Source organism: Perca fluviatilis, chromosome 8, assembly GCF_010015445.1.
Source record: "Perca fluviatilis chromosome 8, GENO_Pfluv_1.0, whole genome shotgun sequence".
Taxonomy (NCBI): Eukaryota; Metazoa; Chordata; class Actinopteri; order Perciformes; family Percidae; genus Perca; species Perca fluviatilis.
This window is the reverse complement of record NC_053119.1, coordinates 38,261,281-38,288,588: the sequence shown is the minus strand read 5'-3', so window position 1 is coordinate 38,288,588 and position 27,308 is coordinate 38,261,281. Positions and strand designations below refer to the sequence as shown.

Sequence of the window (27,308 nt, the reverse complement as noted above, 5' to 3'; positions counted from 1 at the left end):
CGCTGAATAGCTTAGCGCAGAGGCTAATGGATCCGAAGTGTCTCTTAACATTACCCCACTAATAATGCCCGAAATGATACCAAACGTCTACAGTAGTATATATAGGTTATGCACTCATAAAACGATGGATTGTAAAGTTTGTAAGTACACCAGAAGGTTATGTAAATAACACTTGCCTGCTGGCTTCTGCTCTCTGCTGTTGTTTAATTTAACTTATTTTTTAAAGTAAGTGCTGTAGTATAACTAGCAGGAGACAAGTAATAATTGAGGTAAGTTTGGAGACATTACCTTATTTAATCATTAAATTAATAAATATTTTTGTTGCATCTCTTTTCGGTGTTGTAATTTGTAGATGTCCCTAAGCACTCTTACTGCCCGGTAGTAACAGCAGCAGCAGCAGCAGCAGCAGCAGCAGCAGAGAGCAGAAGCCAGCAGGCAAGTGTTATTTACATAAACTTCTGGTGTACTCACAAATTTTACAATCCATCTTTTTATGAGTGCATAACCTATTTGTACTACTGTAGACGTTTGGTATCATTTTGGGCATTATTAGAGGGGTAATGTTAAGAGACACTTCGGATCCATTAGCCTCTGCGCTAAGCTATTCAGCTGATAACGCTACGCTACGCTAACGCTCCCAATGTTCGACCCAGGTGAAAAAAGCTTCTGGGGGGGTGTTTGGCTCGAGATCATGGTGCAAAGGACCCTAGGGTGAAATTACTCCGAACCATCACTTTAAGTCTTCATTTGGACCCAGCCTCTCTCCTTCCTCAGAAATTCGGAAATACGCACCACCGCACACTTTAAAAGGCTTTGATTAGGTGCTGGATTTCCCATCTTTGGCCAGAGCATTCCTGTATTAGAAGCACGCCATTCTTAATCTCCAGACATCTTTTTGTATCTCTGTTCTTCAGTTCTTTTCCCTAGAGAAGAAAATTAAGTGTCAAGAACACAAATGCACAGCCTGTCATCATACAATATTTAGACAATCAGTCAATAGTTTGAGCTGAGTCACCCTGAACTCATCCACCCTATATTTTATATAAAAGGGTGAGACACACTGACTTTTAACTTTTACTATTTTACTGGAATAAAACCAATCATTTTGCCACATCTCTTCCCTGACTTTTATATACTTTGCTATACGTTTTAATAATAGTTTAACAACGTGTAATACCTGAGTGAAGTCCCAGTGAATCCCCATTCCTTTCTGCTTAGCCTCTTTGCAGTTATGAAGGCCAGGTTCCGTTTCTTTTTTCCCCGGGTCAGTTAAACACTGGTTGTCATTGTACTTGTGGGATTTGATGCCGCCGATATAGAGCTCACCGCTTGAACGATAATAACACATCTAAAAAAATAAAAAATTAAATTAAAAGTCAAGGAGAAAGCAGATTGGTCAGTTACTGTAAATAAGCCAACGGCAGCAAACAGACAAACACTTCCAATTGCCACTTGTAACTTGTAACTTTTCAGTGACTATTATCATTAATCTGGACAACCACTGTTACTTGCTTTACTTACTTGAGGTCCATAGTAGTAGCAATTGTAGGCAATGGGTGTGTGACCTGGTACTGGTCCTTGGTCTATGCACTGGTCAGCATCAAGATTCCTTATCTATGAATGGGGGAGTTCATCCTTTTATCAAACCCAATGAAAATGTATCCAATACTATGACATGTATCATTAAAATACACAATATAATGTGGCAGTGCACATGTGGCATGCACACCCTGCAGTACTGTCTCTACCACACATACAAAGATACAACTAAACTTACTCCTCCATAGGCAACTAGGTTAGTCAAGGGATCCAACTTGGGATACACATTTTCCAGGTACCATTTGAAAGGTTTACAGTTCAACCTTTCCCTGAGTTTTTTCCTTTCAGAGATATCCCCAATGTCAATTCCGTGATTCTGCAGAGAATAAGGCATGATTTGTCACATTTGTACTTTTCATTATGGATCCTTGGATGTTCATTCTGCATCATGTGTGTATGAAGCATGCAGTATTCCATAGAAAGGGCATCATCATTTTTGTTGTACTTGACAACATTTTAAGTACCTCAAACGGCAAGTTCCAAGCCAAGTTGACGTTGTGTTTGTATTCATCCATCCAGACTTCTGCTACCCTCAGGGCGTTTCTCTTCATGGCTTTGCTCAGGTCAGGCATGTAGGGCTTGTGGTTCCTCTCAATGTGGGCGATCTTGGAGCATGGAACTACTTCAATACTGCCTCCACATGTCCACACCTATATGAGCAAAAAATAAGCTTAGCTTTATACTACTTGATAAAACTGAATAATTGATCAGTTAGTGTAAAGCATGAATAAAAACAAAAGTTAAGAGAGAGCTACTTATAAGTTCACAAACTGTGATTTTATTTATTTTGATCAAACCTGAATCAGCAGCTATTGCCATGTACTGAACACAATATTTGATTATTTTGTGTTATCGGATTGAACATTATCATAAACAGACAAGAGTGGGCCTTTTTGACACAAACATTTCCCCAATATAATTCAGAATATGGGCTTATGGAAGTAAACAATTGTAAACCACATTCATTTTATTTAAAATGCATTCATTACACTTCAATCCTCTCTGAATAAAGATAAGAACAAATGTCTTTATCTTGATCACCAAGGCTTTTACTCTTAACATTTTAAAACCGTCCACAAACACATACACAATTAATAAAACTGCATGCACATTAACCTTTCATTTATACATTTACTTATTATTCTGCATTAGTCTGTCTACAAAATGATTGTGCTAAAATCTGACATAATGCCTTGTATTGTGTTAAATAAGTTAGGTTTAGAGGTGCTGGTTGGTGGATTATGTTACCTTTGGACAGAGACAGGCTAGCTGTTGTCTTCCTGTTTCCAGTATTAATGCTAAGTAAGCAAAGTGCATGCTAGCTGTAGCTTGTTTTTTACCATACAGATACAAAAGTGGTATCAATCTCATTTAAGTCAGCAAGAAAGTGAACAAAACACGATCCAGTTAAGTCTAAATGGAGTAATCCATGTATTTCAAGTATTATTAGACGCAAACACTGCACAGCAGTTAATAATACTATGATACACAATTTTACAAATCTGGAAAGATATTAAGGCAGGAATCTGTCCCAACGATTGTGAGGTAACCAGTTCTGGTTTTACTAAGTAAGAAGGGCAACTGTACTAAACCCATGGATCAACTTGCTGCAAGTTGGCCTGGGACTGTGTCATCAGGTGTTAGACAGGTGAAGCTTACTCACTCGAATTCCCAGCTCAACGTTTTCTCCACCGTACACTTTCATTCCTTCATCGAGGAGTCCGATTTCTCCCAGATACTTTCTTTCAGCAACTAGGATCCCCATGACAGATGGACTTCTGAAATGAAAGTAGAGACAAGGTAACTACTGTATAATTAAAACAAAATGTTGCATCACCATGAGCATAAAAGTAAAGCTTTTAAAAAACAAAGAATTGATCTTAAAAAATAAATTAAAGTAAAGCTTTCAGATCATTAAGAATGCCTCATCCAAGATACATATATGTACATGATATGTTTGACACGTGTAAGTCGGAACAAGACTGAGGAATTTCACTTAAAACTTACTTTCCAGGCAACGAGCCGTCATTGAGTTTGTAATACTCGTCCGAAAAGCTCTCATACATGCACCATAAAGCCCAGTCGAAGGCGTGGGATGCTGGCTGGTATGGAATAACCTTGAGGTCATCAAAGAGTACTTTGTCAAACACAGGGGACGTCACCACCGTTCGGTCAGCCTTGATCTGCGTCAGCAGGGGTTCCGCCCTGAATGAGGGGAAGGAGGAGAGGTGGCTTACCCATCACTTCATTAAACTGTTGTTTCTGGAACAACCAGTGAGACTGCTGCTTCATATTACTCTTTATATGATTTGACTGTAACTTCGGAATGGGAGCTGGCATGTGTTGTGAAGTGCCCTTCACTCCTTTATTTGATCAGCAGCTAGTGAAATCAAGCATTTCAAACAGACCCAAATGGTTTTTAATAAAAAATCCTGTGCATTAAAAGTCCCATGACATGGTGCTCTTTGGATGCTTTTATATAGACCTTAGTGGTCCCCTAATACTGTATCTGAAGTCTCTGTTATATAGACCTTAGTGGTCCCCTAATACTGTATCTGAAGTCTCTTTTATATAGACCTGAGTGGTCCCCTAATACTGTATCTGAAGTCTCTTTTATATAGACCTTAGTGGTCCCCTAATACTGTATCTGAAGTCTCTTTTATATAGACCTTAGTGGTCCCCTAATACTGTATCTGAAGTCTCTTTTATATAGACCTTAGTGGTCCCCTAATACTGTATCTGAAGTCTCTTTTATATAGATCTTAGTGGTCCCCTAATACTGTATCTGAAGTCTATTTTATATAGGCCTTAGTGGTCCCCTAATACTGTATCTGAAGTCTCTTTTATATAGACCTTAGTGGTGCCCTAATACTGTATCTGAAGTCTCTTTTATATAGACCTTAGTGGTCCCCTAATACTGTATCTGAAGTCTCTTTTATATAGACCTGAGTGGTCCCCTAATACTGTATCTGAAGTCTCTTTATATAATAATAATAATAAATTGAATTTATATAGCGCTTTCATGGACTCAAAGTCGCTTTACAGGGCAGGGTAGATTATAAAAACATAACAAAAACAAACGAAGCAAAAAAAAACAAGTAGAACAAAACAAGATACAGATGAAAAAGGGAGGGGGGCAGGTGGACTATGGGTAGGCTGAGGTGAAGAGATGGGTCTTGAGGCGGGACTGGAAGATGGTGAGGGACTCAGAGGTGCGGATCTCTTGGGGAGGGAGTTCCAGAGCCTGGGAGCTGCTCTGGAGAAGGCTCTGTTCCCAAAACAGCGCAGGTTGGACTTTTGGATGGAGAGGGGAGACCGGGCTGAGGTGGATCTGAGGGACCGCGTGAGGGTTGGTAAGGGAAGAGGAGGTCAGTGGAGGTATGAGGGGGCCAGATGGTGGAGGGCTTTATAGGTGAGGACCAGGATTTTGTAGGTGATCCGGTGGGAAATGGGAAGCCAGTGGAGTTGTTTTAGGACTGGAGTGATGTGGTGCCAGGATTTGGAGCAGGTAATGAGGCGGGCGGCTGAGTTCTGGACCAGTTGGAGTCGGTTGATGTTGGTAGAGCTGATGCCGAGGGAGAAGTGAGTTGCAGTAGTCCAGTCGGGAGGAGATGAAGGCGTGAATGAGTCTTTCAGCAGCGGGGGTGTGAGAGAGGGTCTGATTTTGGCGATGTTGCGGAGGTGAAAGAAGGAGGTTTTAATGACTTGACGGATGTGAGGCTCAAGGGAGAGGGTGGAATCAAAGATAACGCCAAGGTTGCGGGCCTGGGGAGATGGGGAGACAATGGTGCCGCCGATGGTGAGAGTGGGGGTTATTGGTTTTGCTGAGTGTGGATTTGGAGCCGATCAGAAGGAATTCTGTTTTGTCGCTGTTGAGTTTGGAGGAAGTTGTGTTGCATCCAGGTTTTAATAGCTGACAGACAGGAGTTGATGTGGGAGAGGGGAGGATTGTGGGGGGATTTGGTGCTGAGGTAGATCTGGGTGTCGCCAGCATAGCAGTGGAAGTCCAGGTTGAAGTGGCGGAGTATCTGACCAAGAGGGAGGATGTAGATGATGAAGAGGAGGGGGCCAGGCACGGAGCCTTGGGGAACACCTTGAGTGACTGTGGCTGTGGCAGAGGTGTGGTTGTGGGAGAGAGATGAAATGGGATCTGTTGGAAAGGTAGGAGTGGAGCCAGCTGAGTGCAGTGCACCGGCCGATACCGAGGTCTTTGAGTCTGGTGAGCAGGATGTTATGGCTCACAGTATCCGGGCTGCACTCAGGTCGAGGAGGATGAGGATGTTGAGGGAACCGGTGTCAGCAAAGGTGAGGAGGTCGTTGAGGACTTTGAGGAGAGCGGTTTCTGTGCTGTGTAGGGGGCGAAAACCAGATTGGAGAGGTCTCGAATAGGTTATTGGCAAGAAGATGGGTTTGTAGTTGTGAGGCAATTAATGCGCTCCAGGGTTTTAGACAGAAAGGGGAGGTTGGATATTGGGCGGTAGTTGTTTGAGAGAGGAGGGATCCAGACCAGGTTTTTAAGGATTGGGGTGACAGCGGCAGTTTTGAAAGCAGAGGGGACAGTTCCAAGGGACAGTGAGGAGTTGAAGAGGTTAGTGAGGTAGGGGCATAGGACCGGGAGGCAGGACTTCAGAAGTGGAGTAGGGAGGGGGTCAAGGGAGCAGGTAGTGGGTTTGGAAGAGCTGATGAGTTTGGAGATTTCGGAGGAGTGACTGGGTTAAACTGGGAGAGGAGGAAGTGTGGAGGAGGGGTCGGGAGGTCTGGAGGGGATGGAGAGAGGAGGGTCCAAGGTAGGTGCTGGAGTAGATCCTGGAAGGTCAGATACAGGGGATAGGGATTTGTAAATGAGATTGATTTTGTCAGTGAAAAAGTGGAGGAATGAGTTGCAGAGATCCGGAGTAGAGGTAAGGAGGCTGTTGGTCCGAGGCTTGATGAGGTTGTTCAATGTGGAGAAGAGGGTTCTGGGGTTTTGGCAGGGGTCGGTGAGGATGGTGGGAGAGGTAGGCAGATTTGGCAGCAATGAGGGCATCTTTGTAGGCGATGAGATGGGATTTATAGGCCTTAATGATGGACTGTGAGGGATGATTTCTTTGTCAGACGTTCAAGTTGGCGGCCAGTTTGTTTCATTTTCTCGGAGTGCAGGTGTGTACCAGGGTGAAGAGGTGTTAAAAGTGACGAAGTTTTGTTTTGAGGGGGGCCAGGGTGTTGAGGGAGGTAGACAAGGTGGAGTTGAGGTGGTCTGTGAGGTCATCGGGTGAGGTGAGGGTTGAGTCCAGGTGGAGAGTGGTGGAGAGCAGGTCAGAGAGATGGTGGGGATTGATAGATTTGAGGTTGCGGAAGGTGATTTCTCTGAGGAGGCGGGGCGTGGGGTTGGAGAAGGGATGGTGAACTCGGACCAGTTTGTGATCAGAGAGGGAAAAGAGGCATGGATGGAGGTCGAAGCACTGGTTGGTTGGTGGAGCAGACCAGGTCGAGGATGGTGACCTTTTCATGGGTGGGGAATGTGACATGTTGGGTGAGAGAGAAGTTATCCAGTAAAATTTTTGAATTCTGATGAGAGCTTGCATGTGGGGGGAGTCCATGTGGATGTTTTAAGTCACCGAAAGTGCGAGCAGACGGGAGAGAGAGATGAGGCTAGTGTGAGGAGTTCAGTAAAATCAGAGAGGAAGGAGGGATTTGGTTTAGGTGGCCGGTAAATGAGGATGACTGTCATGGAGGAAAGAGTTTTGAAGCGCGAGATATTCAAACGATGATACTGAGGGGAGGGTGAGTTCTGTGATCCGGAAGTTCTGATTGAAAATGACGGCGGGGACACCTCCACGGTGGGAGGGGCGGGTTTGCAGATGTAGTTATAGCCAGGGGGATGCTTGGTTGAGGGAGAAGAAGTCGTGGGTTGTTGCCAGGTTTCGTGAGCAGAAGGAAGTCAAGAGTGTTGTCGAGGATTAGTTCATGGAGGGCAGGGGCTTTTTATTGTTGAGCCGATCGGGTGTTGAGGAGGGCAAAGTTGGCATGGTGAGAGGGTGGTGGGATGGGGGCAGGCTGGAGAGATCTGAGGTTGTCCCGGTTAGCAGTGCGTGTGGTCGTTGGGGTGTGGGGGTATTGCAGTTGAGGGGGGACAGTGAGCCGATTAGCAAAATGATTGGAGAGTATGATTGAGTGTATGTGAAGTGGGGAAAGCACTGTAGTCCGGGTCCGGTTTTCTGTGTAGCCTGATGATGCGTTCAGCCCTATGTGAACCAGTGGGTGAAGCATTCAGATGACGTGGGACAGGTGCAACAGAGCGCAGGTGACCAGATGGATGGAATGGATTGTCCGGGGTGGAAGAAAACAAACTTTGGCGGGCGGAGCTTCTGTGGATGTAACGGCGTCGACGTAGAAGTCCGAGCTGTTTGATGACTGGGATGCAGGATGGAATGGAGTAGTTTGATTAATTGGACCAGTTGCAGAGTTGAATATTTGATCATGATGCCGAGCGGAGGGACGGAGAGCCTGCGTGATAGTGGTTAGCCGTGGGCTAGGAGCACAGAGGTGGAGGTGGAGATGGATGAATGAGGTGATTGCCAAAATGATCCACAGCATGACCGAAGGAGAGGAATGTCTAGTCTTGGTCGCGGCTCGCGATCTGGTGGAGGTTGCCTATGAGGAGGAGGTCAGCAATCGGGTTAGCCCGGCAGCTAGGATTTGCCGCCACGCCGCTTGGTGAACGGGGCAGCTAGCTAGCGGCTAACCGACGGCGGGCAAGAGTCCGGTCAGCGAGCCCCAGGCGGCTTCGGGAACCAGCAGAGAGACTGTCCAGAGGTACAGAGGCTGTCCAGAGGTAGGGGTACAGCGAACACAAACACAAGAGAATAGCAGACCAATAGCAGATGAATAGCAGACGGAGAAGCGGCGAATAACCAGCCGCGCCCTCACGCCGGTTGGAGATGATACACATAAATATAAGGCACATAATAATAATATAGAATAATATAGACCTTAGTGGTCCCGTAATACTGTATCTGAAGTCTCTTTCCCGAAATTCAGCCTTGGTGCAGAATTACATCCACTAGAGCCAGTCCCACAATGAGCTTTCCTTAGTGTGTGCCATTTCTGTGTCTGTAGCTATTGAGGAGAGGGGGGAAGGGCAAGGTGGAGGGTGGGGGTGTGGCCTTGACCAACTGCCACTTTGCTCGTTTGAAAGCCATGATGTCTCTCTCTTTCTCATGGGTGGGCCAAATTCTCTGGGCGGGCAAAGCAGAGAAAGAGGAGGTAACCTTGCTCCTTATGACCTCATAAGGAGAAAATTCCAGATCGGCCCATCTGAGCTTTCATTTTCTCAAAGGCAGAGCAGGATACCCAGGGCTCGGTTTACACCTATCACCATTTCTAGCAACTGGGAGACCATAGGCAGGCTGGGGGAATGCATATTAATGTAAAAAAAAAACTCATAAAGTCAAATTTTCATGCTCAAAACCTTTCTTTTTAGTAAACTTCTGTGTACACAAACAATGTTCTCAATGCTGATACTTTGAGCAAAGTTTCATGTTGTGTCGAGCCTTCTTATTGTTTTGAAAATAGCGAATTTTATGCTATCATAGAAGTGCCCCTAGCTCTCCCATTCAAAAATTAATTATGCTTTTAAACTAAAGTTTGACTCGAGTACATTCCCAAAAAGACCCTAGGTTGCATTTTGGCGAGAGTTACGCTTTAACACCCTCATTGCCTAAGTGGGCATGCCAGTACACCTGACTGTGGTTGTAGTGGGATAAGTCTGTGCTTGGACTGGGCTGTTGCAAATGTGTAAACAGGGCGTTCCTGAAAAGGTTATTGTTAGCAAAACGTATTGTGGTTAATCAAGGGCTAAGATGTGAGGCAGGCCAACTTAAGCATCAGCTCACCAGAGTCAGTTTGCACTTGGTGGTGGTATAGACTAGCCTGGTTGACACCAGACCCTTCTCAGAGCAAATCTCAAATTTGCCGGAAGTTAGTCAGGGTTTAGGTATAGGTATAGACACTTCCCTGCATAACATTTGATAACTGTAAACATTTCTCAGTACTGGTGGTAAGTTTGAGAACTTTAAGTGAATCTCATTACAATTTTAATTTGAAAAAACTGAGGTTTTTTTAGGAAGACACGAGTTAGCACAGCTGGCACCGATATATAACGTTAACGGCTTCTACTTATAGCACCTTTGATGTGGAATCAAATATTACATACATGCCAGTGAAAATGGTATACATAAACCAGGTATAAAAGATTTATTGTTCTTCTTCTTATTATTATTATCATTCTTACCACAGCTCATGGACTTCGATGTGCGCATCCAGGATGGCCACCACGTCCGCAGTAGCAGCCCTCCAGCCAGACGCCCTGGCGTGAGACAGGCCATATGACACATTGTTCCTCACCCTTATGATAGCGAGACTTGGGTTCTCCTGCTCGAGCGACTTCACGTACATATCAAGGTCACCCTTCAGGTTTTCTAAATTGAGAGAAAATGCGGGCATTTTTAAAATTTTGATTAGGGGTGTGACAGATGTTGTTTTTACCATAGAAAGTTTAGACAGGGGAGTGACACCAGTTTCCATACCGATTACCCAGATTGCACCCAAAGTACACTTACAATTTTGTGAGCAACAGTTGTGAACGTAGACGTGACTCACATGCTCACAAACTACAGGATGCAATCGAAATGAAATTTAAACAATAAAGGACAATTCCGGCGCAAAATGAACCTAGGGATTAATAACACATATGTACCAAGTCGACCGTTCTCTGGGATATGTTTTCATGCTACTCGAATGTGACCAGTTTTAGCGCAAACCGCTAATTAGCTTATAACGTTAGTCATCGGGGCACGCAAAAGTAAAAAGAAATCTCTTATGCACCAGAATTATTTTTTAAGTTGATGTTGTGACTGTATCCAATTTGAAGTACTTACTGGAATTGTTGGGTCATTGTAAATTATTGTGTGTTGAGTCTGGTCTAGACCTACTCAATCTGTAAAGTGTCTTGAGATAACTCTTGTTATGATTTGATACTATAAATAAAATTGAATCGTAGTGGTAGTTAGTGATGATGTACTAATTAAAAATGTGTTTCTAATGTTTTATTCACCCATGCGTGTGGACAAGAATGAGAAACACCATTATATATTGCAATCCAGTGCCACTCCACCACTAATTACTTGAAATGACTAAATGCTGTTACATCATACAGGGGTTTATGTGCTCTTAAAAAAGAGGAGTAAAATGCTTCCTTGCCTTTTGTTGTTGAGAATTACATAAGAAGATGGGCCACTATCATGTCTGTCTGGTAAATATAAGGCTACAGCCAGCACTTGGTTAGCTTAGCATAAAGATGTGGAACAAAGGAAAACCGCTAGCTTGGCTCTGTCCAAAGCTCACAAAGTCCACCTTACCGAAACTCTAAAGCTCACTAAGGTTACGTTCACACTGCAAGTCTTGATGCTTAATTCAGATTTTTTGCTCAGATCCAATTTTTGTTTGGCTATTCACATCATATTTTAAAAGGTGGTCTATATCAGATTCCTGTGTGAACTGTCTGCGGTTTTGAACTGACCCGCACGCGCAAAAGAACAATAACGATGACATCAGACGCAACACACTGTTGCACTAAAGTTATGGAGGTTATGGAGGAAGGGAGCATTTTCGCTTTTATTTCAAAATGTTTGTGTAATGGAAGCCGTAACATTAATGAGCAGGTGCTGAGGAGGAGAAGAATGAAGAGAAAGAGAGCCAAATTGGCTATTTTGGCCTTTTGCGGGGTTATGGCTCCATTTTGTAGGCCTAGTCAAGTTTTTAATTTTACTGTCTGTGTCTAGGGCTAACTCTCGCCTGCGCATAATTGTGACAAATGTTGATGTAGATTGACGTAAAAGTCGCATTAAATCCGCCTTGGTTGTTCACACTGCGGCTGCATCGAAAAAAAAAAAATAAAAAAAAATAAACAAATTTAAAAAATCAGACCTGGGTCTGATTCAGGACCACATATGGAAGTGGTCTAAATCTGATTTGAGAAAATCTGATGTGGACAAGACTTGAGTGTTCACAGTACTTCTGAAGAAGTCTAACCTGGTCACTTGACCCCCCAAAAAAGATTTGGGCCACCTTTGCCTGCAGTCTGAACGTAGCCTAATAAACACATATTTATTTGTTAAATGTGTACAATTACCGTGGAATAAAAACACCAATTTATGTTTTTCCTAGAGGTTATGTGCTGGAGCTTTACCATCCTAAATTATTGTTGTTACCATATCTATGGCATACAAATCAAATTGTTGTTTTTATACTTTTTTGAACAAATTAAACAAATACGGTGTAACATATTAATCAGTGAGCTTTAAACATACTAGTAGGCAGATTGTTTTTTGTTTTTTTCTAACTTTGGACAAAGCCAGGCTAGCTGATTTCAGTCTTTATGCTAAGCTAAGCAGCTTCTGACTGTAGCATAATATTTTACTATACATATATGGTAGTGATATCAACCATGGCATGCCATCTAACAAAATGCCATCTGACAAAATGCATTTTAGGAGGTTTTACAAGATTGCTTAGAAAAGTAGATATGTTCCAAAAATACAAACACAGAATAACACCCATAACATAGATTAGAGCCTAACAGTTTAAAAAAAAAGAGTAGCAGTGGCATTGCACAATGAAACGTAATTTCAGCCTGTCATGTCTCGCAGTATGACAGTAGCCTATACATAATGGATCAACCTGTTTATGACACGTTTGCACAATCTCATCCATTTGCACTCAACTTACCTTCAGAGCTATTGTCATCCACCAATATGATCTCCTTCAGCAGGTGTTTAGGGGTGCGGTCAATGATGCTGCGCATAGCTCTTTTGATAATAGACAGGGCCTCATTCAGGTAGATCAACACTACTCCAATATTTGGTAAGTCTTCTGGGTAACTCTTTTTCAGACACCTATTCAGAAACAGAAGGATTTCTAAAACCACCATCTTTCCATCAGTGAGCTGTGTAAATGCTTTATCTAAAGACAAACCATGTGAACAGAGAGGTGAAGGATAATCAGCAAACAATGAACTGGATGGGAGGGACCATTTCTTTAACTTTTATCTGTATATGAATTGAAATGACAGCTCTGGCATCATAGGAAATTGTTGTACCTTGGATCCCTGGTATCTGGAAGAGCTCGATCTAGAGGAAGGCGATCGCTTAGAAAAACGTTGTATCCATACTTTTCAAACAAAGCTTGTGCCTCTCTTTGGTCATCCTCCGAGAGATTCTCCCCCCACGTCTTGAACAGGGCAGAGTTGGGAAACAGTTTATTAGACTTTTTCTCTTGAGGAGTCTCCTTTTGGTCTGGGATTTTTGCTTCAGGTTTCTCTTTCTGCTCTGGCTGTGTTTTGACAGTTGGCTGTTTGTCCTCTGCAGCTTTTCTCCATCTGAGTCTGTCCTCTTCCAGCATTTTCTGCATGGTGTCCTGCTTTTTCTCAAAAGCTCTGACTACATTGTCTTGACAAAAGGATGACAGGGAGAGAGTCAAATGAGCAGCATGATTACTGATGACTACATGTTTTCTTATTTTAAATAAAGCATTTTTTTTCTTGAGATGAATGTTCTCTAGATGGATTCTACATAAAATAAAATGGTATTGATACCCAGAGGGAAATTGGTCATCAGAAGCACAATAGAGAGACTAAATAAAAAAGGATGAAAAGAAATGGTAATAATACATTAAAACACTAAAAATGAAGCTCAGCGCAAATTCTTTCAGGAAGACGTCATTAACTCAATCACTACTCATTCTTAAATCATGCTGCGTTCCCGCCACCTCGGAATAACAGGCACCGCCCCTCGTGGTTACGTTGTTTTTCCGACTGGCAGCGTTCACATGGTCGAGATGCGCGTTCTTCTTCTTCTGTATGGCGTTTGGCATAACAACTTTTTGCATGACTGCCACCAACGGTTGGCCGTAGCTTAGAGCATCAGGTGTGTGAAAACATGGAGGCCACAATAATAAATTTTATTTTTATTAATCAATAAAAAACAAAATATTTTCTGCTGTTTTGTTATGCGAGCATCCAAACAGCACATCGCCAGGTGTTTGTTTGTGTTATCTGCAGGACAACGAACGGGAAAAGACACGAATAATGTTTTGTTTTTTTAATACATAAGCCTATTTATGAATAATTTTAAACATGTTATGCCTGTGTATGTTTCTTGGCAGAGGCATTTGTCCACAATAAACAGTTTACTGTCATTGAAATATGTTCAGTGAACCAAAGTCGCCTCCATCCAAATGGGAAACTCGTTTATCAAAATCCAGCCCAAGTTTCCCACCTCTGATTCCCACAGGAAGTTACCTGAATGGTGACGTTTTCACTCGGAAAAATGTTTTTCCGATGTCCATGAACGCATGGTCAAATCAGCTGTTTAGAAATGACGCTTTCAGTTAAACCAATCAGAATGGGCCACGAAATTCAAGGGCCAAGCAAAGCGCTCGACCCTCCTCCTCCCCTGCCTCCTCCGGTCTTCGTGTTTCTCCCGGCTGACCGCGCCGTTGCGTCTTCGGTCCGGTCTCTGGTCTCTTTCTCCGCCGCCACCAGTGTCTAGGCTCCATCGGGGGGTTACGTTCCTATTCTCTACCCCATTAAAAATATTATTAATTCGATGGAGTCTAATCTCCAAAAGACTTTGTACATTTCATATTATACAGTTGTACAATAAATATTTTTGCATATCTGCAAACGAAGTCTCTCCTGATTGAAATATAAACAATAGATAGCAACCGTCAAGAAAAGTTCCATTAGAAGCCATTCATCTAATGTTTGACTCCACATCTGCAAGTATTCTTTTGGTGACACTTATGTAAGGGTTAATGCCATCTGACGGTTTACGCCTCGCCCTCGTCCATTATTACCTGACAATGGACATCTCGTTGGGCATTAACCCTTACATAACTACTTGTGTAGTGTTACATACAGATATTAATCCTTCCGCTTACCTTTCTAACCCTGAATGAATGTTAATGTCACTGAAGTTAAATTTTATTTCATTTATTTATTTTTTTCGAACAAAAAACACACACATACATATATATGTGTATATATATATATATATATATATATATATATATATATATATATATATATATATATATATATATATATATATATATATATAACTAGACAATAAAATATAAAAATACAAAAGTGCTTAGCAACACACCAAAGGATAAAGAACAATATCTATACAGTGTTACAAATAATATTAAAAATACTATTACAATTAATATTTTCAAAAACTGTCCGAAAAGGAGCAGGATGAAGCCGAAGCTTGTGATATTTCCCACCCTCATACAACTTCAACTCATTCCTTTATACATCATATATATTTTACAACAGGATAACCAATATACACAACAATACATCTCTAATTTTACAAACCCTTTTATTTATTTACGTTTTAAGTAAGTCAACAACCCATTTCTGTAATCCACCACCCCATAACAAATCATACAGAACCCGACTTTCTTTCCATTTTCCCATCTCCATGTGTAGTGAAGAACTGATTAAACAAATACATGTGTACACATCCACTATAGCCCTTGTGTTGTCCTTTGGGTCCCCGGGACCCGTTCAGTTTATTTGACGTTTTTGCATTGGCCTGGCGTTGAGCTTCGGGTCCCCCGGTGACCCTCGCGTACTATGTGATGTCATTTCACGTGAACTGGCACGGGGATTCCCCCCCTCCCCCCTCAGAGACCCGTGCTACGATCGAACGCTTTTGGACAGGCTAATACAAAATGTAAATAAACTAACCAAGTCCCCATGACACGAAGGACAATACAAGGGCTAGGGGGACATGTGAATCATTGCCTCAACTCACGGAGATTGCTGATGTTTGTCTCCAGGTCAGAAAAACTCCGGATCATACGCGGTGTGTCCAGCTGTTTGTCAGTCTCAGGCTCATGTCCACCCTTTAGAAACACGCCCACATAGACGAGGAGCCCGATCCCCCCCAGTATGACGATTGACCGCTTCAACGACACTCTCATAGTGATAGCGCACAGACTGAACCCCCAGCAAGGGAATGGAAAACCTTGAAAGACGCGCGCGTAGCGACCTTAGACCAGGATACTGAACTGACGGCGTCAACCAGACAAGTGGCATGTGTTTATGAATCATGATATATATTTGGATGATATGTTCTTTTGTTTGAAAGTGCGTGAGCAGAAGTGAGGTGAGACCCGTTCTTCCTGTATTACTTGCCCATATTAAGCGCAGGTGTTCCCAATTAGTGGGCCGGGCCCAGGCTGAGAAGTCAAACAACATTTAGCACCTCAACCGTGTGGTAACCTAACTGCAGCTGAAGGGACATTTATTACAATAAGTTCTTACAACACATTGACACATAAAGAACATTTTTAGGGGAAACTGTGAGAAGGTAGGGACGGCAGGTAAGGTTTATATATATATATAGCTTGCTGGATTCCTTTTCTTCTGTGTTGGGTGCAGTCAGAGGACCAATATATATATATATATATATATAAATTAGCAACAAGTCAATGTAATATTTGTGACATTAACAACACAGTATATAGTAAATGAATGCTGAGATGTTAAAGGTTGTCAAAACTCTTAATTAAGAGTTAAGTCTTAAAACATAAATAAGAGTCTCAGGCACAGCTTGCTAGCTAACATGCTGATATTTAAGAGGTCATTTTTACCATGGTAACCCTTGTGCAAGTGTGGTAGAAGTTTTCTATGAAGCATCAGAGTAAACAAATATCAATGATAAAAATGAAAACGAATAAAGACTGTTTGAGATTTTAAACCAAAGTCTGGTCTTTGAGCATTTATTATATTTTGCAAAATATGAGAATACAGATTCAAAGGTACATGCAGTACAACTGAATGAGCATTACTAAACTAAAATCTAAACATCACATCATCATATAGTCAAAACCTCTCTCCAAGCCACCCCTCTAACTTTATCTTTTAGCCTGGTCAGAGTTGAAAATAGGACATCATTAGAAGTCAACCCATCCTTACCTTCCCCTCTGCTCCTGTTCTTTTCATTAGCCTAAACAACCCTTTATCTCAGGAGGCAGAAGGAAACATGGTTTGTGGCCTTCTCTACTTTGTCAGCTAAAAAGTTAAACAAAATGAGAAGCTAGGGTTTCTTAAACAAAAACCACTAGGCTAATAGTTCATGGCTGCTGCTGTCCCTCTCTGGCCTTTAAGAGTCTAAGAGGAAGGAACAGCATTTTTGTGGAGGTTTAAAACAATCTTTAAGCAAATGGTTATAATCATTAATCAATAATGGTTAAAATAAAATTTGCCACCACACAAGTTGCTTAGATGTCCTTGGAGAACAAAAATGTCTGCATAACAAAACTGCCATACAAGTACAGTATTAATATTTCCCACTTTTAACTGAGTGATCCTAACTACTAAATATTCATTATTTTTTTAATTTTTATTTTAACCCTTTGCCAATTTGTTTACATCATGCCAATGTTGTTGTTTTTTTTCTTCATAGAGCTTCTATGCAGATGGCAGAACATAACGTCATCTCAGGGGTTGAGCGGGCCAAGAAGGCAGTCCTCCCCCGTCTCACTCAGATTCACAAATTTGACCCCTCCAGGAAATGTTCAAGTGCCAGAGTACGTTTTTCTCCCATCCCGGAATTCTGTGTGGATTAGCCAGACCCTCCTCCGCTCCGCAGCGTGTGGATGGTCTGGCAAAGTGAGACTATGCTTTGTTACCCATTATCAAATGTCCTCATTTACTCTACTCTGAGGCCCAGAGTTTCAAATAAAGTTATTTCATTGCTGACCACCTACCCAACTAATGCATATGTTATTCCATTAGCATCAGGGTCTCTGACAGCATTGATAATGGCCTTGGCCACATCCACCACCTGAGGGAGAAACGAAATGGTTTAGTTGGGTTCATGTGAGAAGCACATTCAGTGAGTAGAGTTATTCAGCGTGCATTGTTTCCTTTAGACAAAATGGGACAAGTGTAAATATTGGAAACCTAAATCAGTTTGTTTTAAAGTACTAGGTTTGTCACTATTCTCCAAATCCACGATTCAGTTTGACTTATGGATTTAAGATCACGATTTGATTCAATACAAATAAAAAAATCAGCAGTGACAGCAATGCCACATCAATAGCGACTAGATGGCAGAAGGGTAATTGTAACTGTATTCATTAGCATGATTGCCGTATTGTTTAGTTCAACAACATCCAAAACACCGTACGAAAACATAGCTAGCTGACCAGACGTAAGCTTTTATTTTGAAAAGCCAAAACTCGCACCGCGGATAGCACCAGCCGGCAGCTGGGAAAGCATTAGACGGGAGGTATATCCTTTCGGTCCCGGTGATTATTTGTGAAATTGTCTTCAAGGGATTTGAGAAGGAAGGAGTGGTAGCATGCAAGCTCCCAAATTGACGCTCGTTTGAGAAATGGAGTTTTGGATAATGTTCAGCTTCGGCACTTTTACCTATGCTAAAATATTAAACGACTGAGGAAGCCTATAGTGACGAGTCCATAGCAACCAGTGTTGAATTACCCAGTGTGCTTTGCTGAATGGTCTCAATGTTTTATTGTTTTATTTCATGTGAATACTAGTTTACTAGATCTTGAACTTAGTATTTGAAGTAACGCAGGAAGTGTGCATTTAGTTTCCATGCTTATTGTGTTTCCACAACAATGTTAGTGAGTAAATCTACTGAAATGGCCTCCACACCATAACAGAGGAGTGTGATGCGTCAGATGAGAATGCAGCCGTTTAGCCACCCACGTCATTGCTGTTAGAAGACAATGTAAATCTACAGCGTTGCTATCCTTTTTCTCTTCCCTGAGCAGTTTACATAGTCCTGACTCCACAAGGATCTGCTTGTCACTGACTGAGCCAGCAAAGAGGGGAGAAACAAAGGTTACAGCACCGCAGGGGGCCATGCCAATCATCCCCTTCAGTGTACAATGGGACTTGTAACTGGAATAAACTTCACTCTGGAGTAAAGGAGAGGAAGGTGTTTGGCATCTGAGCTCTGTGCAGTCCAGGATAACTGTAGTGTCTGGGTAATCTTTGAACTCTGCTGGCAAGTGCTCACTGATTTTGTTTTGGGGTATCCAAATTCGCTGTGAGCCAAGAACACAAAACAAAAAATTACTCCAGGTGTGAATGATCCTGCTAACAGTAGACTGGTGTACCCCATACCGGTCGGCCAAGTCCTTCTGCTTCAGTCCAAGGGCAAGGTAGTTCAGGAAGAGGAACAGTTCATCTACTGCCTGTATAGCCTGTGTCTGTACCATGGCTGTACTTTGCCTTGCTGAGTCACCATCTGCAGTTCTTGTTCTGGTCCCCCGAACCATGTACTGCAGTGATGGTTCGATGACCTGCCAAACCAACATCAGGTGGTCATAAGATGAAAATCTGTAAAAAACAGGTCTAGTGAAAATAGGAAGCTTTTATTAAATCTACTAGTTATTATTATTGTACCATGCTCACAAGCCTACAGATGGTTAGAGGTGAACCTGTACCTTAGACAAATGGACGTGCATACAGGAAAACAAATGGTAGGCTGCATTATGCATTTTGAATTGAACACACTAACACTATAACAAGGCTAAACATAAAAAATGTAGCGGTAAAGCAGACCAGGGGTCATCAACTACATTTTTCCAAAGGTCTAGAATTTTTTCTAGACTTAACTAGATAGGCTACTTAACTAGAAAATGATCTCAGATTAGGGAACAGTTCACTGAGGAGTGATGGTTAAAGTCTTTGATTACTGAAACGTTGTTGTAGTATGCAGTGTCCTGATTGGTGGAAAATGCTTGCAGAAAGAAAGGCCTGTAAAACAGGTAGGTGGGTATTAAGTATATAGGCTACTTTTTAACCATGGAGGGTTTATTGTAGGCTAATTACAGTAACGAGTGTAGCGTTTGTTCATCTGCGTCAGCAGCTGTAAATAATCATCGGTACGGTTTCCAGTCAGTTACATGTGCCGTGTGTGTGTGTGTGTGTGTGTGTGTGTGTGTGTGTGTGTGTGTGTGTGTGTGTGTGTGTGTGTGTGTGTGTGTGTGTGTGTGTGTGTGTGTGTGTGTGTGTGTAGCGCGGGTATCGCTTTTCAGAATCACGCCTATGTCGAGCCCTGAATAGTTAGGTATTACAATAGTATAGCCTATTAAATTACGAAAAAAGCTAGCTTTACATACCTTGTGTAAAAACGAATGTCTGTGTCCGAGCCACCAAATCGCTGTAACCCGAAACGTTGCGTGAGTGACAGCTGCTCCAGCTGCTGCCTCAGCTGGGCAACTTCATCCCGAAGACTCTCATTCTCAGAGACCACCAAGTCCACAAACGCAGGGTCCGGCCTTGAACAATAATCATGATCGTTGGCACAAAGAGTGCCAGCAACTTTGTCGGTCTCCATCCTCTCTGGTCTGGCGCTGATCCGCTCCTGTACCCCAAGTCTTACTTTTCCGAGAGAGAAGTTATTCCAGGGAAACAAGACAGGAACGGCGCCTGGCTTTTAGCCCTCCTTTTCTACCTTCAGCCTTGCCCCACTCGACGACGTCCTCTGATACAAAGTGTCTACTGCACACTCGAGTGTGGTGAGAGATAACAAACTTTTCTCTTCTGATCTTCACAATCCATTTTTGACGTTGTTGATGGTCGGAGGAAAAAGTATGGAAGCTCAAAAGACAATTAATTTTGCTGACGATGAACACAGAGGGACACAGCAGTGCTCAGCTGTCGTTCCTTCACGACGCTGAAATTTATACGACTTTCTCATCTCTCCATCACTTATGTATTAGGCCTACTGCTAAGAAATAACTGTATAACTATACTAAACTACTATACTTCGCTACTATAATATATATTTACTGTCCTGTCCTGGTGGTTTTCTACAAATGTCCTTTAAATATGCTGCAGTTGGTGGCTGTTGCTGTGCTGTTGCTGTGCTGACATTCCACCGGAAGTGAATGAGCTGGCTTACATTAATGCGGAAGTTCTAAAGAGCCTTCCGTGCATAAAGCCAATTGTGTTGGCGGGTCATCCAAAATTTATTTCTGATTAAGGGTCAGGTCTATTTTGACTAAAGGTCCTAAAACCTGTTCGGTGGCCCCTTAAATAAATAACGAACAGTTCCTAAAGATTATTTTCGGGGTATTTTGGACCTTTATTTTTGACATGATAGCTGAAGACATGAAAGGGGAGAGAGAGGGGAAATTGCATGCAGCAAAGGGCCGCAGGTCAGATTCCACACAACAGTTTAAAAAGGAGACTGAATGTGATTTAGAGGCTAATGTTCAATCAGAATTACAACACCGCTATCAATGTGTGGAATATTGAAGTTTAACATCCAGCTTTCACGGTATTTCTGTGTGTTCAACAATAAAATGGAAAAAAATCAATGGGTTCTCGCTGAACATGAACAGGTGAATACTCTCTAGAGTAGAGATCTTCAACAGGGGATCCGTGACCCAGGGATTTTGTCCGGGGAGAGGTGTGTGTGTGTGTGTGTGTGTGTGTGTGTGTGTGTGTGTGTGTGTGTGTGTGTGTGTGTGGGGAGGGGGCTATTTGTGAATAAGCAAAACATTTAATTTACACATTGAAGATAAGCTTAGGCTACCATGGGTAAGTTAGACTATCGGTAATAATAAATTGAATTTATATAGCTTTCATGGACTCAAAGTCGCTTTACAGGGCAGGGTAGATATAAAAACATAACAAAACAAAACGAGCAAAAAAACAAGTAGAACAAAACAAGATACAGATGAAAAGGGGAGGGGGCGGGTGGACTATGGGTAGGCTGAGGTGAAGAGATGCGTCTACAGTTAAGCTTAAAAGGAATTTGTCCCATCTAGCGGTGAGATCATATATCACAATCAACTCTCTCGCGCCACGCAGTTCAAAGTACGTATTACAGCTACGGTAGCCTACGGTAAAAAGCCGGTCTCTTGCTCTTCTCAATAGCCTTTTTCTGGGCGAAGAAGAAGACTCCTGTTCCTGAAATTTAGATTTTGAATACGTGTGGTCCTCCCTGTTTCCTTCTTCAAACTTGCCGGGGCCGGGAAGCTACAATACCCATTAGTAGCATTAGCTGCACCTGTGAGTTTATCATGTGACAGCGAAAACACGAAAGCCGGAGCAGTATGTCCTTTATATCCCTTACCGGCAAACGTATTTCAAGATGGCGCATGAATATGAAACGTCTACCCCAGTTCATGCGAATGCAAATGTAAAATTTCAAGCCAAAAGGAATACTTAATTGATGGTGGAGGTAAATACTCATTAAAAAGGACAAGTTTGTGAACGGGCAACACAGATTTTTGATAATACAGGCATACTCTGCAACTTTTCCAGCTTCGGTCGCCCTACAGGTTGTCTCATTGGAAATACAGCTTGCGTGGCTGTAGTTCCAATGAGACAACCTGTAGGGGGACCGAAGAGGGAAAGTTACATAGCATGCCTGGTACGTAACTGCGCCTGCTGCCTCCTGAGTGGGAAAACTGGTCAGCCTGCCACAGCCCCTCTCACCCCTACCCCTTGGCCGTCCTCCCCCTGTGAACATATTCAGGTCGACCTCTGTGGTGAACTTCACGGGGCACCTGCTCATGCTCGCTACCTGCTGGTTGTGCACGATCTTCATTCGAAGTGGCCAGAGGTTTTTCAGCTGAGCTCCATCACTTCACACTCAATCATTGACCGCCTGGACAACTTGTTTGGGCGCTGGAGCCTCCCCAGTGTTGTCACAATGGATAACGGGCCCCAATTTGTGTCCGCGAAGTTTACAGAGATTCTCACAATCCGGTCCGTCAAGAACATCAGTACGGCAGTATATCGCCAAGAGAGTAATAGGGGGGTGGAAAAATGTAATAAAACTCTCAAAAATGGAATCCGAGCCTGTCTGGAGGAAGGGAAAACCTTCAGCAACGCACTTAACCAAACTCTCCTGACCATCCAAGCATTCCACCACAGGAGTGTCACCTGCATTGCTCATGATTGGGCGCGAACTAAAGCAACCACTGGACTGCTTGAGAGCTGAGCCAGCTCCTGCACGTGGGAGCCCAGGGATCCAGAAAGCCAGAGCTCAGGTGAAAGGTTCGCAGGCTCGGATGAAAGAGAGGTTTGATGCCACTCACAGAGTGCAGGCCCCCTCACTTTCTGCAGGGGTTTGGGTCAGGATCAAACACCTCCACCGCCAAAATAAGCTGCAGTCATACTAGTCAGAGCCCCTGCGGGTGACTAAGCAGTTGGGACCGGCCACTTACAGACTGGAGAATGGGACTCGTTGGCACTCAAACCGCCTGCACAGAGTTGCAGCCCCCACAGCACCTACATCACCCCTGTCCCCAGCAGCGGCTCTAGGTTGGCAGCCCAGGCCAAGAGCTAACCGGGTGGAGGGTAATCCATCAGCACCGCCCGACGCAGCTTCACGGCCAGCATGCCCTCAGAGAATGAGGGTCCTGCCCATCTGGCATGGGGACTATGTGACAGGGTGATAGTGACACTGGGAAATGTGGGCTGGATTTTATGTTTCAGTTTCCAGGGGGGGTGGGGAGAAAATGTTATGTCTGAAAATGTTCAGTATTTTGTCCTGTTGGACTCTGTTATGTTATGCACCGCGAGTGACAGGTTACTGTGCCTTTAAAGGCTTACAGCAATGATTTACGACAAGGGACGTAAATGTAAGATTGGTGGCAGTGGAATAAACGCAATATGAACGAAGCTACACAGTGTGGTGATTGAGTCCTACACAAACATAATAGGCGGTGTGTACATACAGTAAGGATTCACTGTTCCACATGTATGTTTAACATTAAAACATATTTAAATAATCTAATAATATCCATTCATTTATATCCATCTGACTCAGTTTAATATACAACAAAATTTTATACAGTATACTGTATGTAGTAGGGGGTCCCTACTCTGTTCAACAAAAAAATGTTGATGGGAGAGACCTCAGTCTTAGAGGGACTGTAATGGTAAAGTCATTTCTAATAAAAACAATATGCAACAAACAAGAAAAACCCTCAAGACAACCCTTAGAGGATATCTTTTTTTAATTTATGTACAGAATATAGTTAAAGACCAATTAAGGACAATCAAAGGCACTGACATCCTCTGGCTACCCAAAGGCCTGTACTACGAAACAGGATTTTGCGTAAGCGAGCTAACTTCAGGTTCAACCCACGATTTTCTGTATCACGAAGGTGGATCACTTGTTATCGGGTTCAATCGCCGTGGTAACTCATGCTGAACATCTAACCTGGTCGGGAGCAGGTTAAGTTGGAGATTAGAGATCAACCGATGTTAAAGCACTGCCTACTGACCAATCAATACTCGATTGATAACGGCGTCACCGTTCTTAGAAGACCAGGCGGAGCTCGGTGCACGGAGAGAGAGGGGGAGAGAAAGAGGGGGAGAGAGAGGGGTGCACTCATAAAAGTTAAAACATTTAGAGACAGACAACCCCGTTAACATTCACTGATGGGTATATTTATAAAAGATATAGATTTTAAGAAGAGGGAATTACATATAGGCTATTTATCGGCTTCTTCAGCCATGTGTTGCCAATACGCACTTCGGTTAGAATTATATTTTGATATTTTTTTATTTTCTCTCACAATCACTTACCACTGCCAGGGTTTCAACTGAAATAAAAGGCTAAAGCAACAACAGTTCATGGAAAGCAAAAGTGTAATTATGGTCAGATCTTGTGCCTGACTGATGGGGAAGTGACCAGTGTAGTACAATGTAGGCTATTATAGTGGGTATACTGTAGCCTATTGTATATTGGCCAGAATCTGCCTTTGGGGGAGGATGGAGGCATATCATAGTGGGGGGGCCTGGGTGTCCTCCCCCAGGGAAGTTTTAAGCATCAACGACTTCATTTCCTGCATTCCGATACACTTTAATGCACCAATTTACGGTAAAAATACCTTTATTCAGCCTATAGATGTTAAGAAAAAAGCACGGATGACAATTCAAAATTTATCAAAAATATAATGGAAAGTAGCCTATGTTGTTACGTGTCATTGGGCATTTTTAATCGCGTAGACTACACCACTGGAAGTGATATTGATAGGATAAGTGTTGTGATTTATGTAAAACAGCGTCGGCTTTTTTGCCAGCTTTTGTTCCTGCATTTTGCCTGTAAAACCATGTTTGTGTTCTTTATATTTATGTAGAATTATAATTTGCTCTTCTTATGTAAAATATGCGCCTCTTTTATGTGAACGTGCGCGCCGCTGGATTGGGAAACCCTGAGTTGACTGAACTGGTTGATAACCAGCGTCGTGATACAGCTTATGCGGGACCGCGGTTGTTAGGTTATGAAGCCAGATAACTGAAAGAGATCCAGGGCATGTTGATCTTGCTTCGTAGTACAGACCTCTGGTGTTGTTGGTAGTTTAATAGTTGACTGTCTTGGCTGGCTTTGTCTCATCCAGGTCAGCTTCCAGGTAACGGAATCGGCGATGGCGACGCAGAATCTCAATTGCCTTTTGTTCTACAGTAGAAGGAGTGATACCTAGATCCTCCAGACCGGGAAGTCCTGGGTACTTCAGGTCTGTGGTGTGAAACTGGAAAATAAAGCATAGAATTAGTGTGCAACAGTTGGTGGCACAAATCCTCAAGTTTCAAGTTATATCAAGATCTTGGTTGTCTTACCCTGTCAACTTTATCTGCGGTTGTCCAGGGCTCAAATGGGTTCATGGCAAAAAACTGAGCAGCAAGGCTGAACGTAAAAATCAGACACTATCACATGATTGTACAGTGGTATGTCAACCACACCCAAGAGACCTAGTGGCTCTGTAGGGGAATATTTTGATGAGCAGGTTGCTGTTTCGTTTGAATAAGGTGACACGTTGAATATATTTCTTCAGAATGTCGAATAGGATCTGCTTATGTGTGTTATTACTGTAGCACATATGGGTATGTAACCGTGGTTAGTTAAACCCCAGGTTATTTCTAAAGAATTTAGCTGTATATAATGTATTTGTGTTCTAAATGTGTCTCCCTATTTTAGGATTATAAATGTATTATTATTTTCCATGAGAAGAAAGCACCAAAAGTAGCTTCTCCTAAGCTTCAGTCAAATTATAACTTGTATATGTGTTACTGTACCTTTAATTCATACTTTGCAGTGACGTCTGGATACCTGGCGGGCAAGAAACGCCGATATAGAACCGAACAGTACCAGGCCAGGCGGAATTTGCAGCCTTGCAGATTTCCAATACTACAATCAATCAACTATTTAGACCATATGTCACCAAATGTTAAAATTAGATATCATGAAAAGATTAACATACTTGGAACTTGTGATCCATACACAGCACCCACTGATGTTTTCATTTCTTTGAAGCTGGCCAAGTCTCTACCAGACTCAGGGCCCTATCTTGCACTTCAGCGCAATAGCCTTTGTACCCGCGCTCCGGCGGTTCAGCGAAAAGAAGAGGCGTGTTCAGGCGCAAACGTTACGTAGTTCTATTTTGCAGTTTCAGAAAACAATTCCGCCACTGACCAGGAAAAACCTGGTCTAAAGTCAGTGGCGTTAGTCTAAAGTCAGTAGCGCGTTATTCAGATGCTATTTTAGGGCGCATGCTTGGCCAATAGTGTGCGCGCGCATAAACTGTCGGTCAGCCCATACACTCTATCAGCATACAGCAGTTCCCATTTTTGAAAACCATACATAATTACAAAGAAAAAAATTACTAAAAATGCACTTCAGGTGTTTGGATAGGTCAGGAGGCTTTTTACAGCACAGTCCTCAAAAAGTCGCAGCATTCTTTGTGGCTTGTTGTGTTTTACACAACATTTCCATGAATCATGGATGTGTTGATGACATAAATGAGGAAATATTAGAGGACTTAAGGAGACGTGATGTTGAACTACGGTGGGATTGGACACTCCGGTGAATCTGGTGAATCTGGAGTAATGCGCGATGCGCTCCTGGTGGAGCGGGTGGATGAAGATGGAGTGGGGGAGGAGGAAGGGGCACAACAGGGAGCAGGTGCGTGTGGGCGCTGGGGGCCCGCTCCATGGCTGCAGCAATCCTCTCCAGACTTGAGGAGATGCGCCCGAGAGGCCGCGCGCAACATCGCCACCCGGACAAGACGGGCATTTGTTACTTTGCCGCATCCCGGACAGCTCCCGCTGGCGTGCGCCAGGCAAATCCGCCGTCATAATAGCAATCCGCCATGGAACAATACGCCTGCTCTTAAAGGGAATGTGAGATGACGCTCTGATTGGTTATTTTCACGTTACGCCCAAACCACACCTAGCTACTTCAGACCAACCCATTTAAGATTTGCCGTGGGGCGCAAGAGTCATTTATCCCGCCCGTTATCGCCAGCAAGCGCCAGAGATCCGCCCACAAAGCTACTTGCGTTTGGCGTTTCACACTTGCGTTTCAGATCGTTAAAATAGGGCCCTTAGAGTTTGGAGATGTTTACATACAGTACAGGCCAAAAGTTTGGACACACCTTCTCATTCAATGTGTTTCCTTTTTATTTTCATGACTATTTACATTGTAGATTCTCACTGAAGGCATCAAAACTATGAATGAACAAATATGGAATTATGTACTTAACAAAAAAGTGTGAAATAACTGAAAACATGTCTTATATTTTAGATTCTTTTGGCAAAAAATTTACAGCACCTGTTCAAGCAATATCACATGATGCCGCAAATCATCTGAAGG

General features: G+C 42.9%; 1 protein-coding gene across 1 annotated transcript; it reads right to left on the bottom strand.

The window, feature by feature from the left end:
• Positions 1 to 703: 703 nt before the first annotated feature.
• On the bottom strand, positions 704 to 15,754 carry LOC120563875 (probable polypeptide N-acetylgalactosaminyltransferase 8). Its single transcript, XM_039808351.1, has 11 exons — positions 15,462 to 15,754; positions 12,737 to 13,085; positions 12,367 to 12,533; positions 9,872 to 10,058; positions 3,607 to 3,804; positions 3,263 to 3,377; positions 2,064 to 2,249; positions 1,778 to 1,915; positions 1,522 to 1,614; positions 1,178 to 1,348; positions 704 to 923 (listed from the first exon to the last, which is right to left on the bottom strand). Exons 1-11 carry the CDS (start codon positions 15,628 to 15,630, stop codon positions 804 to 806), a joined length of 1,893 nt encoding a protein of 630 aa, XP_039664285.1. The 5' UTR covers positions 15,631 to 15,754; the 3' UTR covers positions 704 to 803.
• Positions 15,755 to 27,308: the final 11,554 nt, after the last annotated feature.